The following is an 18,910-nucleotide window of genomic DNA, read 5'->3' as shown; positions in this document are numbered from 1 at the left end:
GGAATCTAAGACCTGGGCTCCCTGCTCCCCCTACTGTGGGGAGATCAGAAGGTTCTGGAAGGGATGTGGCATCCATGTCAGCAAGCAAACTCTTCCTCAAATAGCTAGTGTAATTTCTCTGAGTCCAGACATTCAGACAGCAGCAGGGAAGAGAAGAAGAACAGGAAGTCCTTCCAATGGAATCAATTGGCAAGACTGATTTGTGTGACTTATTTCTGATAAATGGGATAGTAAGTCTGTTCTTTGCTGAACACGTCTGTTATCATGCTCCTGTATGTCCATCCTGTCTCTAGGCATTTCCCTCCCTTTCCCTTCTTCTATCTCTTTTACCTCCTTCATTTCCTTCCATCCTTTTTCTCTTTTTCTTCTAAGAGAAAGAGTTTGCACAAAAAATTCCAATTTCTCATGTCTGAGGCAGAAAAAGAGAAAAGGAAATTTATATGTGCATTATCCACCTGAATTATTAACAGCCAGGAAGAAGAGAGAGAACTTCCAGGCAGGTGAGTTGCTGTTGGTGGCTGATGTGGCCTGGAATTGTGAGAAGGGTGGGTGTGGATGGGAGAAATGAGCTCTGAGGTCAAAAGCTGTGAAAAGCTGTTTCCTGAGGTTTGCACTGACCCCCAGAGTCCACCTGCGGCTCCAGGCAGCCTCCAGACGAGGGCACACTACCCTGCTCCATTTCCATAGTCCCCTTCACGCTCTCTCCCTTCTGCCAAACCTGACCCCTTGCTAGGCCCAAACCTGAACCCCTTCTAGGAGCCATTCTGACCTAAGCCTTTGTTCTTACTATTTCTGGAATGTCTTCTTTGCTCTACATACACCTTTTCCTGTTGTTTGTTTTGGACAGTATGCTTTATAATCATTAAGTTCATTGATTTTATCCCATTATAATTTTGTGAGGCAAGTATCTACATTGTCCCCATTTTACAGAAAACATGATGAAACTTAGGAACAGAATTTGCCTGGAGCAAATTAACCCCAGGTCACAAAGCTTGTCTGATGTGGATCTGGGATTTAGGTCTGTCTGTTACCAAAGTGCACACTTTTAATCACTAATCTTTGTTTCATATGTGTCACGGTATGGTGTAACCACATATTCAACGTCAGTCTTTCTATCAACTAAATCACTGACTCCTGGAGCTGAAGAACATGCCCTCTTTTCACTGTTTTCCCTGTCTAGGACAAAGCCATGGCTAGCGCTCAGCAAACGTTTTCACAGTGTGTTACACTTCGTTTCCTAGAGGTGGACTAGAGACAGGGCAAGAGCTCAAGCCTAGGTTGTGCTGTGCTGCGCTTCGTCGCTCAGTCGTGTCCGACTCTTTGCAACCCCATGCACTGTAGCCCCTCAGGCTCCTCTGTCCAAGGGGATTCTCTAGGCAAGAATACTGGAGTGAGTTGCCATGCCCTCCTCCAGGGGATCTTCCCAACCCAAGGATTGAACCCAGATCTCCCACATTGCAGGCAGATTCTTTACCATCTGAGCCACCAGGGAAGCCCCAAGCCTAGGTTGAGGTTAGTTCAAATCAGGCTTCTGTGACCTTTGGATTCATGCGCATCTAGGGCTTGGTCCTTAGCTGCTCTGAGTCTTGGTTTCCTACCCCTGTGTCCATCTCCACCTTTTACTAGACTGTGAACATCAGGGAGACAGGAGTAGTGTTCATTCTTCTTCAATCTACCCCTTTCACTGTCTCCCAACAGCATCTGAGTGTCCAACCGTTAGGCATCAAGTTGACTATTCAGTAAATGAATGAATGTTCACAGTTCTCTATGCATCTGCCTCCCCATTAAAAAAAAAAAAAAGGAATTAAAAGGAAAACATGCCACTTAGCTGTTATGGGGAGAGAGACACAATTACACTATGTTATGCATACAGAAAACTAAACAATGAGACTGGAAAGAGTGACAAAGGATATTGAAAATAGAAATCAAGGTTGGGAACTTAGCAAGACCCTGTCTATGGAAAATGTGAATGCTCTCTGGAACTTTTCCAACCCAGTCCCTGAATATGTAACACACTTCCAGAAGATCTTATTCGGACTTTAACATCCTGTTAGCAGGAAAAAAAAAAGGGGGAGTACTGTATATGTTTTAGGTTCAGAACACAGTCTATTTCTGGGTTTGCAACTGAGGTGCTGAGACACTTCAAAAAAGGGCAAAGACTGAAGAGCACGCAGTTAAATTAGACTGGAGTGAAGCAGTGAAACAGGACATTAACCCACTTGAAGACCCTTGAGGCCTCCAGCCTTTCCCCTTGGATAACTCTGAAAGGCATCCAGTGAGTTCCAATTTGGGCAGGGGTTTGTTTATTCTGCTTGGTTCAAGTCAGGGCTACAGATCCCTAATGGTTTTCATGTCCCTAAAGGTTTTCCACATTTGGGCAAGATCTATGCTTTATGGAAGCCCAACGAGGCCCTGCTCTCAGCCCCTCGGGCTGAGCAGTCTGCGTCAAGACCAGTCAAAAGCCCAAACTCTGAGAGAAGTTTAGCCGCATATATCCCTTGGCTCAAGTGTGGGGATTTTCACAATGCTGCTGTGTCATAGTAAAAATGCCTCCATTCTTAACCAACTGTAGTTTGTATTACCTTTTCATTTTTCTCCCTGTGATGTTAAATTTTCAAGACCAATCTTTTTTCCTGTAAGCACTGCCCTGGGCCAACATAAACTACATGTGTTCACACTGGCTTCTGGCCCTTTATTTTGAGCACACTATTCCTGATCCGGGAATATCCACGCAGGTTTGTGATTATGACTCTCCCTCCTTCTGAGGGTGTCCTACCTCCAGACCCTTGACCTTTGTCGGTCTTTCCTTCCTAAAATTCAACCTGCTTTAAGAGCCTGTGATGGCTCTCTAATGCTTTAGGTCCAAACTTTTCCCTTGTTTTCTCCAAATTGTGACCACATCTACCAACTTAGCCTTATGCCTCCTTGTATTCCCCCCATGAGATCTTGGCTGAGAATCACTTCCTCATTCTCACCCTTTACTTTATCTCACATGTTTTTCTCGCCTGAGACCCCTTGCTTGAACGAGACCCCTCTCCTCCACTTCCAAGCAGAAACTGGTTTACAGAAGACATACTTGCTTTCAGCCCAGCCTCCTAAACCCAAGAACTGAAATTCTCCCTGGCATACCACCCAGGGCACACAAAAGTTGTCTGCAGGGCCGGGCAGGTGAGAAAATGAGACCCGAGCTGGGAGGGAGACACCCAGCAGAGGGGTTGGGGTGGGTAGGTATGGGAGGGTGAGCTGAGCTGGTGCATCTTGCTTGGAGGCAGGTGTATGGATCAGGGCCAGCGCAAGGGGCCAGGGGAGAATGGGGGCCCCGGGGTGCCAGAAAAGATAGAACTCCACATTTTAACGCAAAATTTCCTAATTTAAAAAAACACTGAAGCTGTCAAGGAAAAAGCCACATGGCCTGGATTTGGCCCGCCAGGGAGTTTTTGCTTCCTTGGTTAAAGCAAGACATTACTATGACTCAGTACTCAGTGAGTCTGGCCTGGGGTGGAGGAGTGTTAACAGTCCCCCTGGGCCTGCGGGGGGGTGGTGGGTGGGGTGTCATCAATCTTCCTTTCTAGTCCACACCACAAACCTTTCTTCTAAACTTCTTGGAATACAGTTCCCAGGAAGTAGAGAGAGCTGGGTTACTAGGTTATTTGTCCTTTGCCTGCCTCCTCAGAACAACCGCAGAGAACTAAGGCTCATCTGAGCTGTAGCTTTCTTTCAGAGTACCCTTTTTTCTCTGATTCAATATCCTCAGTGGTTTTAAATGCTAACATTTTTATCTGGGTATGAAGAGGGCTGGAGTCATCTCAAGCTGATTTTTGTCTGAATCATCCTTTTGAAAGAGAAATCCTATTGTGTCCCTTCTTCTGTTTGAAACTTGGTTTTCCATGGCTCCCAAGAATACAGACAGGGGCCCTTAACTAGAGTCTGTACTATCTGGCAGCTTGCTTTACTTTTCTGTGGCTTAGCTTCTTCTCATATAAAAATATGAGTTTTAAATTAGATTAAAAAAAAAAAAAAAAAAAAAACCTTGTCAGAGTGTCTGGCTTGCCATGAGCACCCAATACCTGCTAGCCTTTGTCGTTCTGAGTTCTCCAGACTTTCTTGAGAGGGAACCCTCCAGATCTCAACTATCCACTCAAACTTCAAACTTGCCATACTCCTGGCTGCCATGGGGCCTTGGCAAATGATTACTTCTGTCTAGAACATTCTTCTTGCTCCCCTTCCCTTAGATAACTAAGGAGAGCCTTTAGCCTTACATGCAAGCCTTCTCTGCTTGGCTCAAATCCCCCTTTTAGAGGGTCACATGCACATGGCCCTTTCCCTGGTAGCAGGCACCATGGCCACAACTTGTCATTTATTTTTGTAATTACTTGATTCCCTACTGGTCTTTAAGTTCCATGTGGGTGGGTACAATGTCTGTTCTATTCCTGGTAGCTGGCAGTAAAGGTATTTAATAATATTTGCAAGATAAATGAATTTCCACCACCAGTGGCCTGTCCTTGGCATGTGTGGGGGTATGATGACCACTGAGAAGAGGGCATTCCCCCAAATACAGAGAGGGAATATAGACTCCTCTCTCAATGTGAGGGCTGTGGAATGGAGGTGCCTTCATCTCTTTGCTCAGGAAAGAGACTCTAGACCCTTCAAAGCAGGGCTAATGCAGAGATTGGGGTCACTCCTTTTCCCCTTTTCTCTTTTCTCAACAAAGCGTAGGTCCACTTTGCAGAGATAAGACCCTCAAGTGCACTTGTCAATTGGCTCAGGGGTACGAGGACACACAGACAGAGACAGAAACAGACCAGAGAGAAGTCAATCCATGCTGTCTGCCTCAATATGGGCCAGGGCAGGACTCTCTCACTCAGAGGCCAAGGAAGATCAGAGGCTTAAATATTCCTTGTATGGCTCTCAGACGGTCTGACTTGTACCCTGTACCTCCAGTCACAGTTTGAGCAGGATGAGGACCAGCCCAAGTGACTTTTGTAAATGATGCTTGAAAAATAGTCATTGCTGATAAGTTAACTCTGGATGGTGATGCTCACAGGTTCGAACCACATGGCTTCAAATTTCTTTCCTGGTTTTAGTATGGGGAATTGTATGTTATCTTGAGTTGTATGTATATATTCATTTACTTATTTTTTCACTCAACAAATATTTTCTGAGTTATCCTCTCACATTTGGTTGATTCTGTGTTATGACTACTCAGCCGTAGATGGGAAGATCCTTCCACCCACCCCTACAGGTTCCCATAATAAAGAATGCTGGAGATGTCTTAGAAGTCCACGGAGGAGTACAGGGCAAGGAGGCAGCAGGTACACAGAGAAGAGATCAATTTTGTAGTCTGGATGGACTTGTAATCAAATTGGGGGTTCTATGTTATATTCATGTATGTACTCGCGCGTGCACGCACACACACACACAAGGTCAGTACAGGGTGAGATGTGAGTGGGAGTTAAAACTGCAGGATTTCCTGCTGGTTAAGAACTTGGGTTGGGGATCAGAGAGACTTGGAGACCAAACGCAGGCTTTGCCCCTTTAAGCCCAGTTAAAGGTTTTAGTTCTAGACTTGGTAGTCCATAAGCTCAGATCCTGTGCATTGCCAGAGTCTCGGAAACTTTTTATACTCTCAGTTTCCCTCCATGTTTCCAGATCATCCACAAAAATACCTGCTTGAAATGGATTTTAGACAAGTCTGCTTACTAATGCAAAAGTTGAGTGATTCTGGGTGTGAATCAGGGTAAAATACCCACGACTGTTAGCAACGGTGTTTCTGGTGAATGTAAAATTCACAAGGAGAGCCTCAGAGGGGCTGAAGCAACCATTTGTTCAGGCCATCATAGAATCATTTGTTATTACAATGAAATAGAGAGTAAAAAGGCTTTAAATGCCATATATGTACATATTTCCAGCTGGCAAAACATTTTACACTTTCCAGAAGATGGCAAAATCTTCTGTTAGAGTTTAGTCCATTGAAAACCAAACATTCTTAAAATGTCCACTTACAACTTTAACTGTACTAGTAATTTCTTGGTTTTAAGACTCAATTCCGACAGAAGTTTAAATAATGACTCAGACTGTCCTGAGATCTTCTCTTTTTTCCTCTTAAATATTTGCTACTGACCCACATGTTATTATAAACAAATTATAAGTATATTCTACTATGTTCTTTCTATAAATGTTCCCATGGACAAGAATTTTCCTAGCTCATTTAAGTGAAGTTTTTGTCCTTTAAAAAGGTAAACAATTTAAAAACACTCAAAAGGATTAGTTACATGTATTGAAACATTTAATTTTATTGTAAAGAGAAATGCATCTTCATAAAAATGTACAAACTCTAGCTTGAACACTAAATTTTATACCAATCTTAGTAGACATGGTACCCAATCCCAGGAATAAACGCTTAGCACCTTTTCTACTCCGGAGGGAACAGAGATGATACCAGCAAAAAACAGAACTAAAACAACAGAAGCATCATAATACAGGTGAGAGCTTGTTTTCCTTAGTTACATAAGGTGTTCACATTTCTCCAGGCTCTTAAGTGATTTTAGAAACCTCAGACTTCACTCAAGTTGGTACAGGGACCCTCTGAGCCCCTATATCCTGTTTTTATCTCAACTATAACATTTGTTACCATCTGAACATTGCAGGGATATTTGCATCTCCTGAACTATCAGGTAACTTCCTTGAAAGTTAAGACTTTGTCTTATTCACTGTTTTATCCTCAGGGCCTAGCACAGTGCTTGTCGCATAGAAGATGCTCAACAAATGTTTGTTAAATGAATTAATGAATGATTTGACGCATGAATCCTAAGGAAAACCTTACAAAGGGGCAGACTCCAGCCTCTAGATACCTCCTTTCAAGTGTCCTGTAAGGATGTGAGGGCGATCTGGTTGTGACATCTGTCACCCCACTGATCGCCAGGGTTGATTCGGCTGATCTGGCTGGCCAGGCGGGTGTCCCCTTCTTCCCTCACTGCTCCATGTGCGTCCCTCTCGAAGCTGCACTCTCGGTCGAAGAGGACGTCCATCCCTGATAGAGGAGGACCGGTCTTCAGTCAAGGGTATACGAGTAGCTGCACTCCCCTGCTAGAACCTCCAAACAAGCTCTCAAGTGTCCTGTAAGATACTACTTCCCTGAGTCCAGAGCCAGGGAAACCTGGAGGTTTGTGTGCATCTAAGACTGAGCTAAGAGCGGAGCACCTGAATTAAGAACAGTGGAAGGCTGGTGTTTCGAGGGGCTGGTAAGGGTGGCAGCAATCATCATTGCTACCCTCATCATCCTCAGCATTACATCATCAACCTACCATTTACTCAACAGAGATGCCAGATACTTTGCTCAGTTCTTTATACACATTATCTCATTTAGTCCTCAGAACACCTCTGTGAAGTTGTCACTTTTATTCCTGATTTACGGTGGCAGGCACTAAAGCCTAGAAAGTAAAGTCACCTATTCAAGATGGCATAGTGTTGAAATCAAGACTCAAACCCAAGATAGAATGATGTTCCCAGTCAATTTCTTTTAACCATGAAGCAATTAACAGGACAGAGAGAGCCCCAGGAATACTTTTCTTATTCATTCTAAGCCCTTCTCCCCACTTACTTTAACAAAGCCTATGTCCCCCTTCGCATCTGAATGTGAGCCCCATATGGCTGCAGAAAATAGTATCATTGGAAACAAGGGGCTTGAATCCATCAGTTTGCACACAGGCTCCAAATGCCTCTTTTTAACCATTAGTTACGTAGTATGGACAAGAACATCAACATTCAAACAGTATAAATGCGCAGGAGGTGACAAGTAAAAGGCCTCTCTTGGAGGCAACCATTTCTGTGCCTATTCTTTGACAGTTATCTTTTAACTGTAAAAGAGGTCTTGGGGATTTCCTTGATGGTCCAGTGCTTATACCTGCCAATGCAGGGGACATGGGTTCCACACCTGGTCTGAGAACTAAGGATCCACATGCCTCAGGGCAACTAAGATTCATGCAGTCAAACTACTGAAGGCCAAATGCCCCAGAGTCTGTGCTCCACAACAAAAGAAATCACCGCAAGGAGAAGCCCGAGCATGCGCTGCAACTATAATAGCTCCACACTAGGGAAACCCGCATGCAGCAACAAAGACCCAACCCAGCCAAAAATAAATAAATATAAAAGTACAATTTAAGGATGAAAAGAAAAGATTTGCATCTCATTAAAAAATACATATATTCCCTTCCCTTTCAAGAATAGTGTATTTAATCACCTCAGTGGAAGATGAGAAATTTGGCCTATTCTCCCCATCACTGCAAATTACATCTTTTTAGTTTTATTTTTCTGTTGATAACTGTATTGTTCAGCTTTAAATACTATTTTTCCTGTGTTTTCTTTTTTTTAAATTTGTTTATTTTTAATTGATTTAAATACTATTCTTAATCTTCTCTCTTTATATTTCAATTTAAATGTATTTCTTAACTCCCCCAAGGTTATCCAACTGCTCTTTCTCCTTCTCTAAACCTTCCTTTTTCAAGATCAATGCAATGATTTCTTATTCTAGGTTGTTTGGGGGGAACATTTACTTACCGACATTGAAAAGTCATATTTTAAGACTTGATTTAAAATAGTTATGAGTTCAGTGTTATATGCAATAAGCAAGCTTTGGAGGAAAGGATTGGAATCTAGTTGTTTTTTTGGGTACAGAGTTTCAAATAACTATCTTACAAATGGTTTTCTGAAACATGGCCCACTCTTGAGTTTCTGGAACTAGGACATGGTATTTTTATGATCAGTTCAAATACGGGGATGAGATGGTTGGATGGCATTACCGACTCAAAGGACATGAGTTTAAGCAAGCTCTGGGAGTCGGTGATAGACAGGGAAGCCTGGCATGCTGCAGTCCATGGGGTAGCAGAGTCGGAACACAACTGAGCGACTGAATGAACTGAACAAATACGGGAAGTCCAAGTGACTGACTGGGGTTGCTGTCCTCACCAGTCATCTTTCTGAATTTAATGTTAGGATTTAACCAACCCTTAACTTCTTGATTTCTCGATGCAATGGGAAGGATAGATGAGCATATGATCCAATTAACTTTTAATTATTTTTATTTATTTATAATTATTTAATTATTTAATATATAATTATATATATTAATATATATAATTATATATAATTCTATATAATATAATATATAAATATTTAATATATAATTATTTATAATTATTTAATTATAAAAATTCAATTAACTTTTACCAACATTGGAAGGATGTACTACTAATGGTAACAACAGGGGACGATTTTGTGCACTGTACAAAGATCTGTACCCAAGTGGAAGAGAGATTTGAGTCTACACGCTGTGCACTAAATGATGTATGTGGGGATGAGGCTTGATCACTCTGGAGAGAGTGAAATTTTTGTAATTTTCACAGATTACAATGGGCCAGCAGTAACCAACACTGCCTTAGCAATGCTGTTGTTCAGTCACTCAGTTATGTCTGACTCTTTTCGACCCCATGGACTGCAGCACACCAGGCCTCTCTGTCCCTCCCCATCTCCTGGAGTTCACCCAAGTTCATGTCCATTGTATCAGTGATGCCATCCAGCCATCTCATCCTCAGACACCTTCTTTTCCTTCTGCCCTCAATCCTTCCCAGCATCAGGGACTCTTCCAATGAGTCAGCTGTTCACATCAGATGACCAGAATACTGGAGTTTCAGCTTCAGCATCAGCCTTTCCAATGAGTACTCAGGGTTGATTTCCCTTAAGATTGAATGGTTTGGCGTCCTTGCTGTCCAAGGGACTCTCAGGAGCCTTAGCAATGCCTCCTCCTAAATGCCTCCAGTTCTCACTACTCTTTCCTTCCATCCACCTTCCACACCAGGCATTCTCACCTGAAGTATCAGAGATTCAGGCTCTTCCCCTCCCGCTTTGGCCACGCTTTTTTCCCCCACTTTGGTCATACCTCGTAGCTTACAGGATCTTAGTTCCTCAACCAGAGACGGAGCCTGTGCCCTGGGCAGTGAAATCATGGAGTCCTAACCACTGAACTGCCAGGGAATTCCTGATCAGAGACTCTTGATTTGGTAGGTTTGGGATGAAGCCAAGGCAAGCTATTTCGTGGACACTCAGGCTGGGCGATTCTGATGCAGGTGGGCTAAAGATGATGCTTTGAGCAGCCCCACTCCACACTGCAGCCAGATGGTTCTTTCTAAAGGATATGATCACATCACATCCTTCCTTAGAACCCTTCTGTGTCTCTCCTACTTACAAGGTAGAATCCAAGCTCTTTATCATGAATTACAGCCCCCTGGAGACCTATTTTCTTGTCCCATACCTTCCTATTTACTTCCTGTGCACCTCAAACTTTGGCCATAACAGCATGGTAGACCAGCAGTCCCTGAACACATCGTGCCTTTTCCTGTCTCATGCCTTTACACTTGGGTGCTCTGTTTCCTCTACTAGTTACCATTGGCTCCTCTATCTGTCCCTGATGCTCGCAGGGGAGTTTCCTTCATCAGTCAACACCCCAGGTCTCTATTCCAACCCACAAGATCCCTCTCTTCACAAAGCATGGCTAGGATCCACTACAGAAAGAAAAGGAGATTGTGTTTTTATGGGGTAGTAAGTGAGGAGTAAATGGGCTGATACAGTTAAGGGGGCTCTGGACCCCCAGAGGCAAGAGGTGCCTGAGGAAGAAGGGAGAAGAATTCAGACAGGGAGCAAGGAAGGCCCTGGAGATAGCTCTGTAACCATTCCAGGACCTTGTGCTGATAGTACCTTCTGAGACACTGAAAATAACTTTTGTACCAGCTTGGAAACTTACTGAATGTATCTGCATTTTCATTTGGTATGAGCCTGATATGTTAGTGCAGCCTTCAGTGAAAATTAGTGCTTTCTTTCTTTGGTTCTAAAATTATCTCATTCAATTAAATGTGATAAACGCAATGATCTCATGTTCCTTGATTCTGTGAACACATCTGCCACTGGAATCCATGAAAGTTTATGGACTGTCTGTTCTGTGCCTGGTCCTGTGTCAGGCAAGAGGCTCATGGGGGAGGAGGATGAATATTAGAGACTGAGACCAGAAAAACCCATAATCAATTAAAACAAAGCAGAAATGGACAGTGCCATCGGAGACCTGCAAACATGTCTACATCATAGCTGTGACCACAGGCCCTGGAGAAGCTTGATCTGAGTTGGCTACACACACTGACTAGTTGTGTGACCTTGGGCAAGTCCTTTAACCTCTGTGAGCTTTAGTCTCCTAGCACTAACAATTTCTTCCTTATAGGATCTCCAAAAAAGGACTGTCATCGTTTCCTAGTGCTGCCCTAACAAAATGCCACCACTGGATGGTTTAAAACAACAGGACTTTGTTTTCAGTTCTAGAGGCTAGAGGTCCAAAAGCAAGGTGTTGGCAGGGCCATGCTCCCTCTTATACTCTGGTAAGAATTTTCTCCTGTCTCTTTCTAGTGGCTGCTGCCGGCTGGCAGTCCTTGGCATTCCTTGGTTTCCACGCATCACTCTGATCTCTGCCTCTCGTATCACATGGTGTTCATCCCAACATGGTCTGTCTGCCTGTTTCTTCTTCTGATAAGGAAAGCCATTCACTGGGTTTAGGGCCCATTGTAACAGAAAATAACCTCATCTTAACGCGATTACATCTGCAAAGATATTACTGCCAAATAAAGTCCCATCATAGGATCTGGGGTTTGAACTTCAACGTATCTCTTTAAAGGGACACAAGTCAACCCAAAAGGACTACATGAAATAATGCAGAAAAAGGACTTGGTGCATTGTCTGAAACACAATAAGGACTCAACAGCCTGCCTGAGTTCAAGCACAGACTTTATCACAGACTACCCGTGCACTCTTAAGCAAGTTTCTTCATATCTCTGGGCCTCAGTTTCCTCATTAGTAAATAGTACCTCTCTCATTGGATCATTGAATGGTTTTCAATGAAGTCAAATACGTGAAGCATTCAGAGTAATACCTGGCACCCAGCAAGAACTAAAAAAATACTCACAACTATTACTATGATTCTAATTCCAATCCTTCCGTATGCCCAATTTTCTCTTTACAGATGGGACAGTTTACAACTTCAGATATAACAGTAATGAGGATGTCAGCTTGGAAAAGTTTTCTTAAAAAGTTAGTTCCTCTGCTTGACCCTCCTCCTCCCCCAAAATACTCTTGATTGTTTTGACTCTAGAAGCATCATGTCTCTGGTAATATTTGAGGTTGATGACTTTGTGCTGCCCTGGAGCCTTGGAGATGATCCCCCTTGTTATAAGCAGGGGTATGGAGTCACACTCATCAGAAATACTGTGCAGGTTTAGGTCACATCTAAACATGAAGTCACACTCCTGGATCATGCCTGGCCATGCGTATCCCAAGGCAGAGGGCTTTCGTCCTGCACCCACCAAGTTTCCTGGCCCCATGAGCTACAGATCCCACCTTCAAGTGACTAACCTTGAACTTTGTGAATCTTTTCAGGGTGGCAGTAAGGGCTACTTCAGTAAACCTGAAACCTATTATTACATTTTCACTGGAGTGAGAAATATTATCTTACAAGTTGAAGGCTTCCAGATGTGATGTTTCCATTCTTCTCTGAGGTGACACTGCCCTAGACAATAGTGGGCACTGAATGAATACTTCTCAGTTGATTAACTGGTATAAAAACATAACCCAAGTTGCATTAAAGCATACTTTAACATCAAGAAAATAATTTCAAGGTCACAAAACTAGTAAGTCAGATTTAAATACACTTACATCTTGGAATTAGAACCATGGAGACGTCTTCCCTTGCCTGGTAGGCATGTAAAGGGTAATTGTTTTGATTATGAGGAAGTCAACCAAGACAGCCTTCATAAACTAAATTATTTATGAGGTACAATCACATAGTTCAAATGTGTGTGTGTATATTCCTATTAGGTCTTCCTATTTTTATACTCAAAGGTATTCACTTTAGAAAAAGACACAAATAGAATATACTTATTGCAGCAGAAGAAAATAAGTTGAAAATTATTAGACCTTTCTATCAGAAACAGAATATTCCCCACTTTCAAATGAGAATATTACATCTGCAGGGCACTTTTTATTTTCATGTGAAAGTGAAAGTGTAAGTCGCTCAGTCACGTCCAACTCTGTGACCCCATGGACTACAGCCCACCAGGCTCCTCTGTCCATGGAATTCACCAAGCAAGAATACTGGAGTGGGTTACCATGCCCTCCTCCAGGGGACCTTCCCGACCCAGGGATGGAACCCAGGTCTCCTGCATGCAGATTTTTTACTATCTGAGCCACCAGGGAAACCTTTTCTTTTCATATTAATATTCTATTTATAGTCTATCTATGATGAATAACTTATTTATTAATAACTATTCTATACATAAACACCCAAACTGGTTACAAAATGAGCATTTCCTACTACATAATTTAAATATGTGACTATGCTTTGTCCGAGTTACATGTAAATATTTAATCCTTTGATTTACAAACTTAGGAACAAGCTGATACAAAATGTGCACTTGAAAACAGCCACCTTATATTGAAAAATCCTCTTCTTTATCACTATTTTTTTTTTTTTTTTTACTTTTGCTATTTCAGTGCTTTGAAGTGAAGTGAAGTGAAGTGAAGTCGCTCAGTCATGTCCAACTCTTTGAGACGCCATGGACTGTAGCCCACCAGGCTCCTTAGTCCATGGAATTTTCCAGGCAAGAGTACTGGAGTGGGTCGCCATTTCCTTCTTCCCATTACTATCAATTACCTCATTCCTTTCTCTCCCTTTTGACTTAATCTTGCTTTTGTAATTTTTAGTAGGGAGTACATTGGAAAAAAAGAAAGGTAGGCAATGGATTTAGAAAACGTCTTTCTGATTATTGAAGTCAAGAACTCTTTTGGCTGCCACTGCTCTACAGAGTTGGTCCTGGGATTCCAGAAAGGTTAATGGGGAGGAGGAAAAGGGGAATTAAATGGGAAGTGGAAAGATCTTGACTGTACTCAACTAGTGGAAGATAGGATGGAGTAAGTTCTCCATTTTCCATTTTTTGAGATAGTATACCCTTGCTGATTGATGCTTCATATCAGAAAATGTTTCTCATTATTTGGCAAACTTTCCATTGAGCAGACAGACCATCCTCACTGGTCCTGAAGGCAGAAAGCCAGGAATAAACTGACTGTTGGCTGATTTTTCAGAGCTACTCATACCACTGGAGGGGTGCAAACTGATGAAGATGTTGGAGAGTTAGAAGAATCTTGTAGACTGTGGTAATGCTGCAGAGCTGCAGAATTCTGGCCAATCAACCCTGACATTATCAAGTCCTAACTTGGGAATGCCCTGTGAGTAATGAAGAAATTGGTTGGACATTTTCTCTTCCTATTCTCACCTACTACAGGCAGCTCCAACCCTCATTTTGTACTCATAACCACTTCCAGGAGACAAGTTGACTTGGGGCATCTGTAGGTCACCTGGAAAGCTGTCTTCACATTTCTTTTTCACAAACTTGATTCTTTCTAACATCTTAATGGGCCTAGCACTAAGGACCTGCATAATGTGTTCCTCCTGTTTAAATCCTTTGATTTGTGAGTGTGTGTTCATTTGTGTAAAAACATATATAACAAAATTTAGCATCTTAACCATTTTTAATGCAGCTGAGTTGTACTGAGTAAATTCATATTTACTCAATACACAATTATCATAATTTACTTATACACAATTATCACCATGATCCATCCTCAGAATTCTTCATCTTGCAAAATGAAACTCTGCACCCATTAACAGTAACTCCACATCCAAACCCTCCCTCCACCAGCCCCTACAACCACAGTTCTACTTTCTGTCTCTGATGCTTTGGACTATTCTAAGCACCCCACACAAAAGGAATCATATAGCATTTGTTTTTCGCCCTCCTCCTTTTTTTTTCCCCTACCTTTTCCAACTTGACTTAATCCACTTTAAATGTGATCTCTCTCATGGAAAAGGTCATTCTTTTTGACCCTCTTCCTTACCTTTTCCCTCTGGGAAAAAATTACAAATTCTGTCCTATCTCCCTCTTCCTGTCTTCATTCCATTTATAAGCCTCTCATTAAAAGAAAAGAAAGTTATTGGGATAATAATTTTCTGAATCTTTCACATTAGATATGAGTTTCAAAATATAATTAACCATAATAACAGAACTATAGATGCCAACATCTAAAACCTCTGAAATGGCCCAAAGTTCCTTACAAAATCTCCATGGAAGTTTTACTTTAACTCTACTCATCTTAATTAAAATGATTTCCCCTCAACAACAAATGCCTTTTAACTCATTGGTATTGCTTTTTTCCTGGAGGCTGATGCTCAGTATTCTAATAATTGTGTTTTTCTCTCTATTCCATGGGCAGTGTGTAGATTTCAACTGTGTTGTGGGTTAAAGAGGTTTTTGAGGACTAAAGTCTGGAACCAAATCACAATGTTTAATACTGCTTCTCCAGGAAAGCGTTCTGAGTTCCACACAGCTCCTGAGAAATGAACTCTAGAACATGAGTTGTTTATAACCTGGAGACTGAGTGTGTCACACACTTCCCATAGATTTTCATTAGTGACACAGAGCTGAAAGTTGTTGGCCTGCTTGATGCCACAGAACACATAGTGAACAATAAAACAAGCAGACAAACATGGCTTAGCAGCCAAGCATATCGTCCAGACCCCCTGCTGGAGTATGAGGCCAACAGAGCTCAAGACCCAGCTACTCAATATGCTGAACCTATAGGTTCTCTAAACACTCCGTGATTTTGAACGGCCATGTATGGTTTTTTAAGATGTATTATATTCCACTGCATGTTGAAGAACCATATGTTTCACTACAGCACATACAGATTTTGAAAACCCCATGGGAGAAAGCACTGAAGCTGAAAAAGTTTTCCAAGGGAGCAAGGTAGAGATACAGAAATTAGTTTGGAGCTGAAGCCAACCTGCTAACTATATTATTCAGCAGAAACTACTTACAGACAGATATCAGAAACCATTAAAGAGCTGCAAAACAGAAAGTTAAAAGAAACTCCCAACTCTTGCATAAAACCCAATTCAATGATAACTCATCAGCTGATGATCCAACAAGTCCCAGAGATGGGAATGCTGATCTCAGAGTTCTGATCTGAACAGGAAAGTGCAAAGAGCAATGGAGATCAACTTACTATCAGGGCAACAGACACCTTAACTAATGGCCTCCTTTTTTCTCCCCAAAGGTCTGTGTAAGACTGGAGGCAGCCTGCCTGGGAACCAAAACACAACATTTGGGGAGCCTGGAGATAATGTCTTTTTGCAATTAATAGAGAAGAAACAAAGTGGCTTTTATTGACTTTGTTCCTTTGCAGCCAAACCATTTGTCACATGGACCATTAACTCTACTTCCAAACGCTTTGAACTCTTAGAGTCACTTCCACATTATTTGGCATTTAACTCCCTGCAGTCTGTTCTTTGAATACTTGGTGCATGCAAATCTGGCTGCCTCACTAGGATCATAAAAACTTAAAGGCAAGAAAACTGACTTATATGTTATTAGGATCTCCCATAAGGCCTACACACTGCTTGGCACAGGGTGGGGATCTGATACAAAAGCCTGATTAACGCACAGGATAAGCTCCTTACATAGAGTCTCAAGCACTGAAGCTCTGCCAACTCTATATGTCAATTTCAACTCGAATTCCCAGGAAGATCACTGATGCAGAATGCAAGCTTGGCAGTTACCAGGAGCCGCATCAGAATAGAGAAATCTTGAATCCTGTGGATAGGGGAAACCCTTACTACCTAGAGACTACAAGTTCCATGCGTGAGAAAGTGACAGTGAAAGACGCTCAGTTGTATCCGACTCTTTGCGACCCCATGGACCGTACAGTCTGTGGAATTCTTTAGGCCAGAATACTGGAGTGGGTAGCCTTTCTTTCCTTCAGGGGGTCTTCTCAACAATTTCCCTGGGGGTAAGGGCTATGTTTTGTCCCCAACCCAGCACCCAGGTGCTCAAAAAACGTATGCTGAATGTATGAAACATATATGAATCCAAGTTTCTCCTCTTTAGTCTCCGGGATTAGTGGTCCCCATCTTGTGTTTTTCTTCACTCATCATGTATAACCGATCCACAAAAGTTAAGGGGACACTAGAAAACAAATCAGCATGGCACCCACATGGTACACAGACAGGTGTGGGCCTCCTCTAGGGTCTTCCCAAGGGGTGCTGGGGTGGGGCGGGGTAGGGGAGGTTGAGGGTCAAGGAGGAAGACCACTGGTGTGATAATCGCAGGTCTGGGGCTTGCTGTGGAGGGACGACAGGGGCTCTCCTTGAGAGAAGTGGCAGGATGTCAGGGAGAGTTCTTGGCAGCCCCTGAGCAGTGGAACGCTGCTCTGCATGGTCCCTGTCTGGTTGGCAGCTTCCTGCCAGGGAAGGATACCAAGTGGGTGGTGACAGCTCTGCAGTGCACAAATCTCCACTGGTGCACGGCCATTTCTGACCTGCCTGTCCACCACTTGTGGGAAGTAGCTGGGAAGTTCTGATGCAGAGACCCTATTCTCCATTAGTTTTCATTTCTTAGCAGGATTTCTGACTATCTTGTCTTTTAAGATGGGAGTTGCTGGAAGATGGCCTTTAGCTTCTCTAGTCAACATGAACCTATTAATTCTGTGTAGGCAAGAGAACTCTATTCCACTCCGTTTTGAGTGAAACAGTTGGTTTTCACTGTGACTACATGACTACACTTTTTTACGAGCTTTTTTATTTTTATTTTTTTACAGTAATTGACATCTGTCATAGACCACCACTAGGAGAACTCATCTATTAGAATAACTTAAAAAAATTAAACACAGCATTTAGTCATTTACTTCTTTTGAAAAAGAAACATCAAAATCTTAGCGTTCATTATTCAGAATGCTTATACCTTAAGGGATTTTGGTAAAGGACTATCATTTTATATTCTTTTAAAGCAGCTACCTTTTCTGAAAGTTGTTGATAAGTGGACTCAGTTTTCCATGAGGAGATGCATAAATGTTAACTCAGATTCTTTTCTGCATTCAATGATGAAGAGTTAAAAGTGAAATTTCAGACAGTACCTTTCAGCATCATTCGTCCCGTGGATCCTCCAAAAGAATTGAGGAGGCTGCTTCTTGCTCCTAAAGATGTGGTGGCTTCCAGGAGAGAGCCGGTGATATACTGAGATATGGAAGTCCTTTGCAAGGTGGCACGATACTCACACACTGTGTCTCGGACACATTGCTTTAAGTACGGACCGACACTGATCCTCTCATGGGCTGTCTCGGAGGCTGGGAGCTTGGCGAAGAAATGGAGAAGAGATCTAATTGTCTGTTCTGTGGCTTCTCCCCTTCTCACTGCACTGTAGATCTGTGAATAGCACAAAGTACAGGAAGTATTAATCTAGTTTCTTAGAAAAGCAAATTAACTTGTTGACAAAATGCCAAGATGACTTATTAAGAAAGAAGTCTCGGTCGCTCTAAGCGCAAACACTCGTGAACACTGGGCTCATACATTAACCTGAACATTCTACAGACACCATTTATTTGGGAAAGCTATGTGCAGTTATGAAATAGGTCGTTCAAACAACCCTGCTATCAAACAGAGCACTTACGACTTGTACCAACCAAAAATATATTCAGCTCAAATTTCTCCTCCTTCTCTTTATCAGAGCAAAGCTCGTCTACAGTGGGACAAGGGCGTACCTTTCCTATTTGTCATTCTGGACTCTCTTGAGTGACTCCCCCAGATCTGTCTATCTGTCTATCTGTCTATCTCCAAGGAACCCTGAAAACTCACATTCATGAGGAATCCTCCTTTCATGCTCAGAATGAAATAAGGGTGAGTGGGTTAAGGGGCAGGAGAACTTCTATATTCCCTTTTTTGGTTATAAGCTTTCAATCCATCAGCTTGGACCAAAGTTTTTGAATCCTTTTT

General features: G+C 42.4%; 1 protein-coding gene across 2 annotated transcripts in view; it reads right to left on the bottom strand.

Annotated features, from left to right (window-relative positions):
* PLCE1 (phospholipase C epsilon 1) overlaps positions 1-18,910 on the bottom strand; it is a 380,365-nt gene that overhangs the window by 175,760 nt on the left and 185,695 nt on the right. For both annotated transcript variants that reach the window (XM_005225543.5, NM_001205852.2), the window contains 1 exon segment: positions 18,055-18,343. In XM_005225543.5, coding sequence (XP_005225600.2) covers positions 18,055-18,343 — 289 coding nt within the window.

This window comes from Bos taurus, chromosome 26, assembly GCF_002263795.3.
Source record: "Bos taurus isolate L1 Dominette 01449 registration number 42190680 breed Hereford chromosome 26, ARS-UCD2.0, whole genome shotgun sequence".
Classification (NCBI taxonomy): Eukaryota; Metazoa; Chordata; class Mammalia; order Artiodactyla; family Bovidae; genus Bos; species Bos taurus.
Note: the sequence above shows the minus strand (reverse complement) of the source record. Positions and strands in the feature narration are given on the sequence as shown.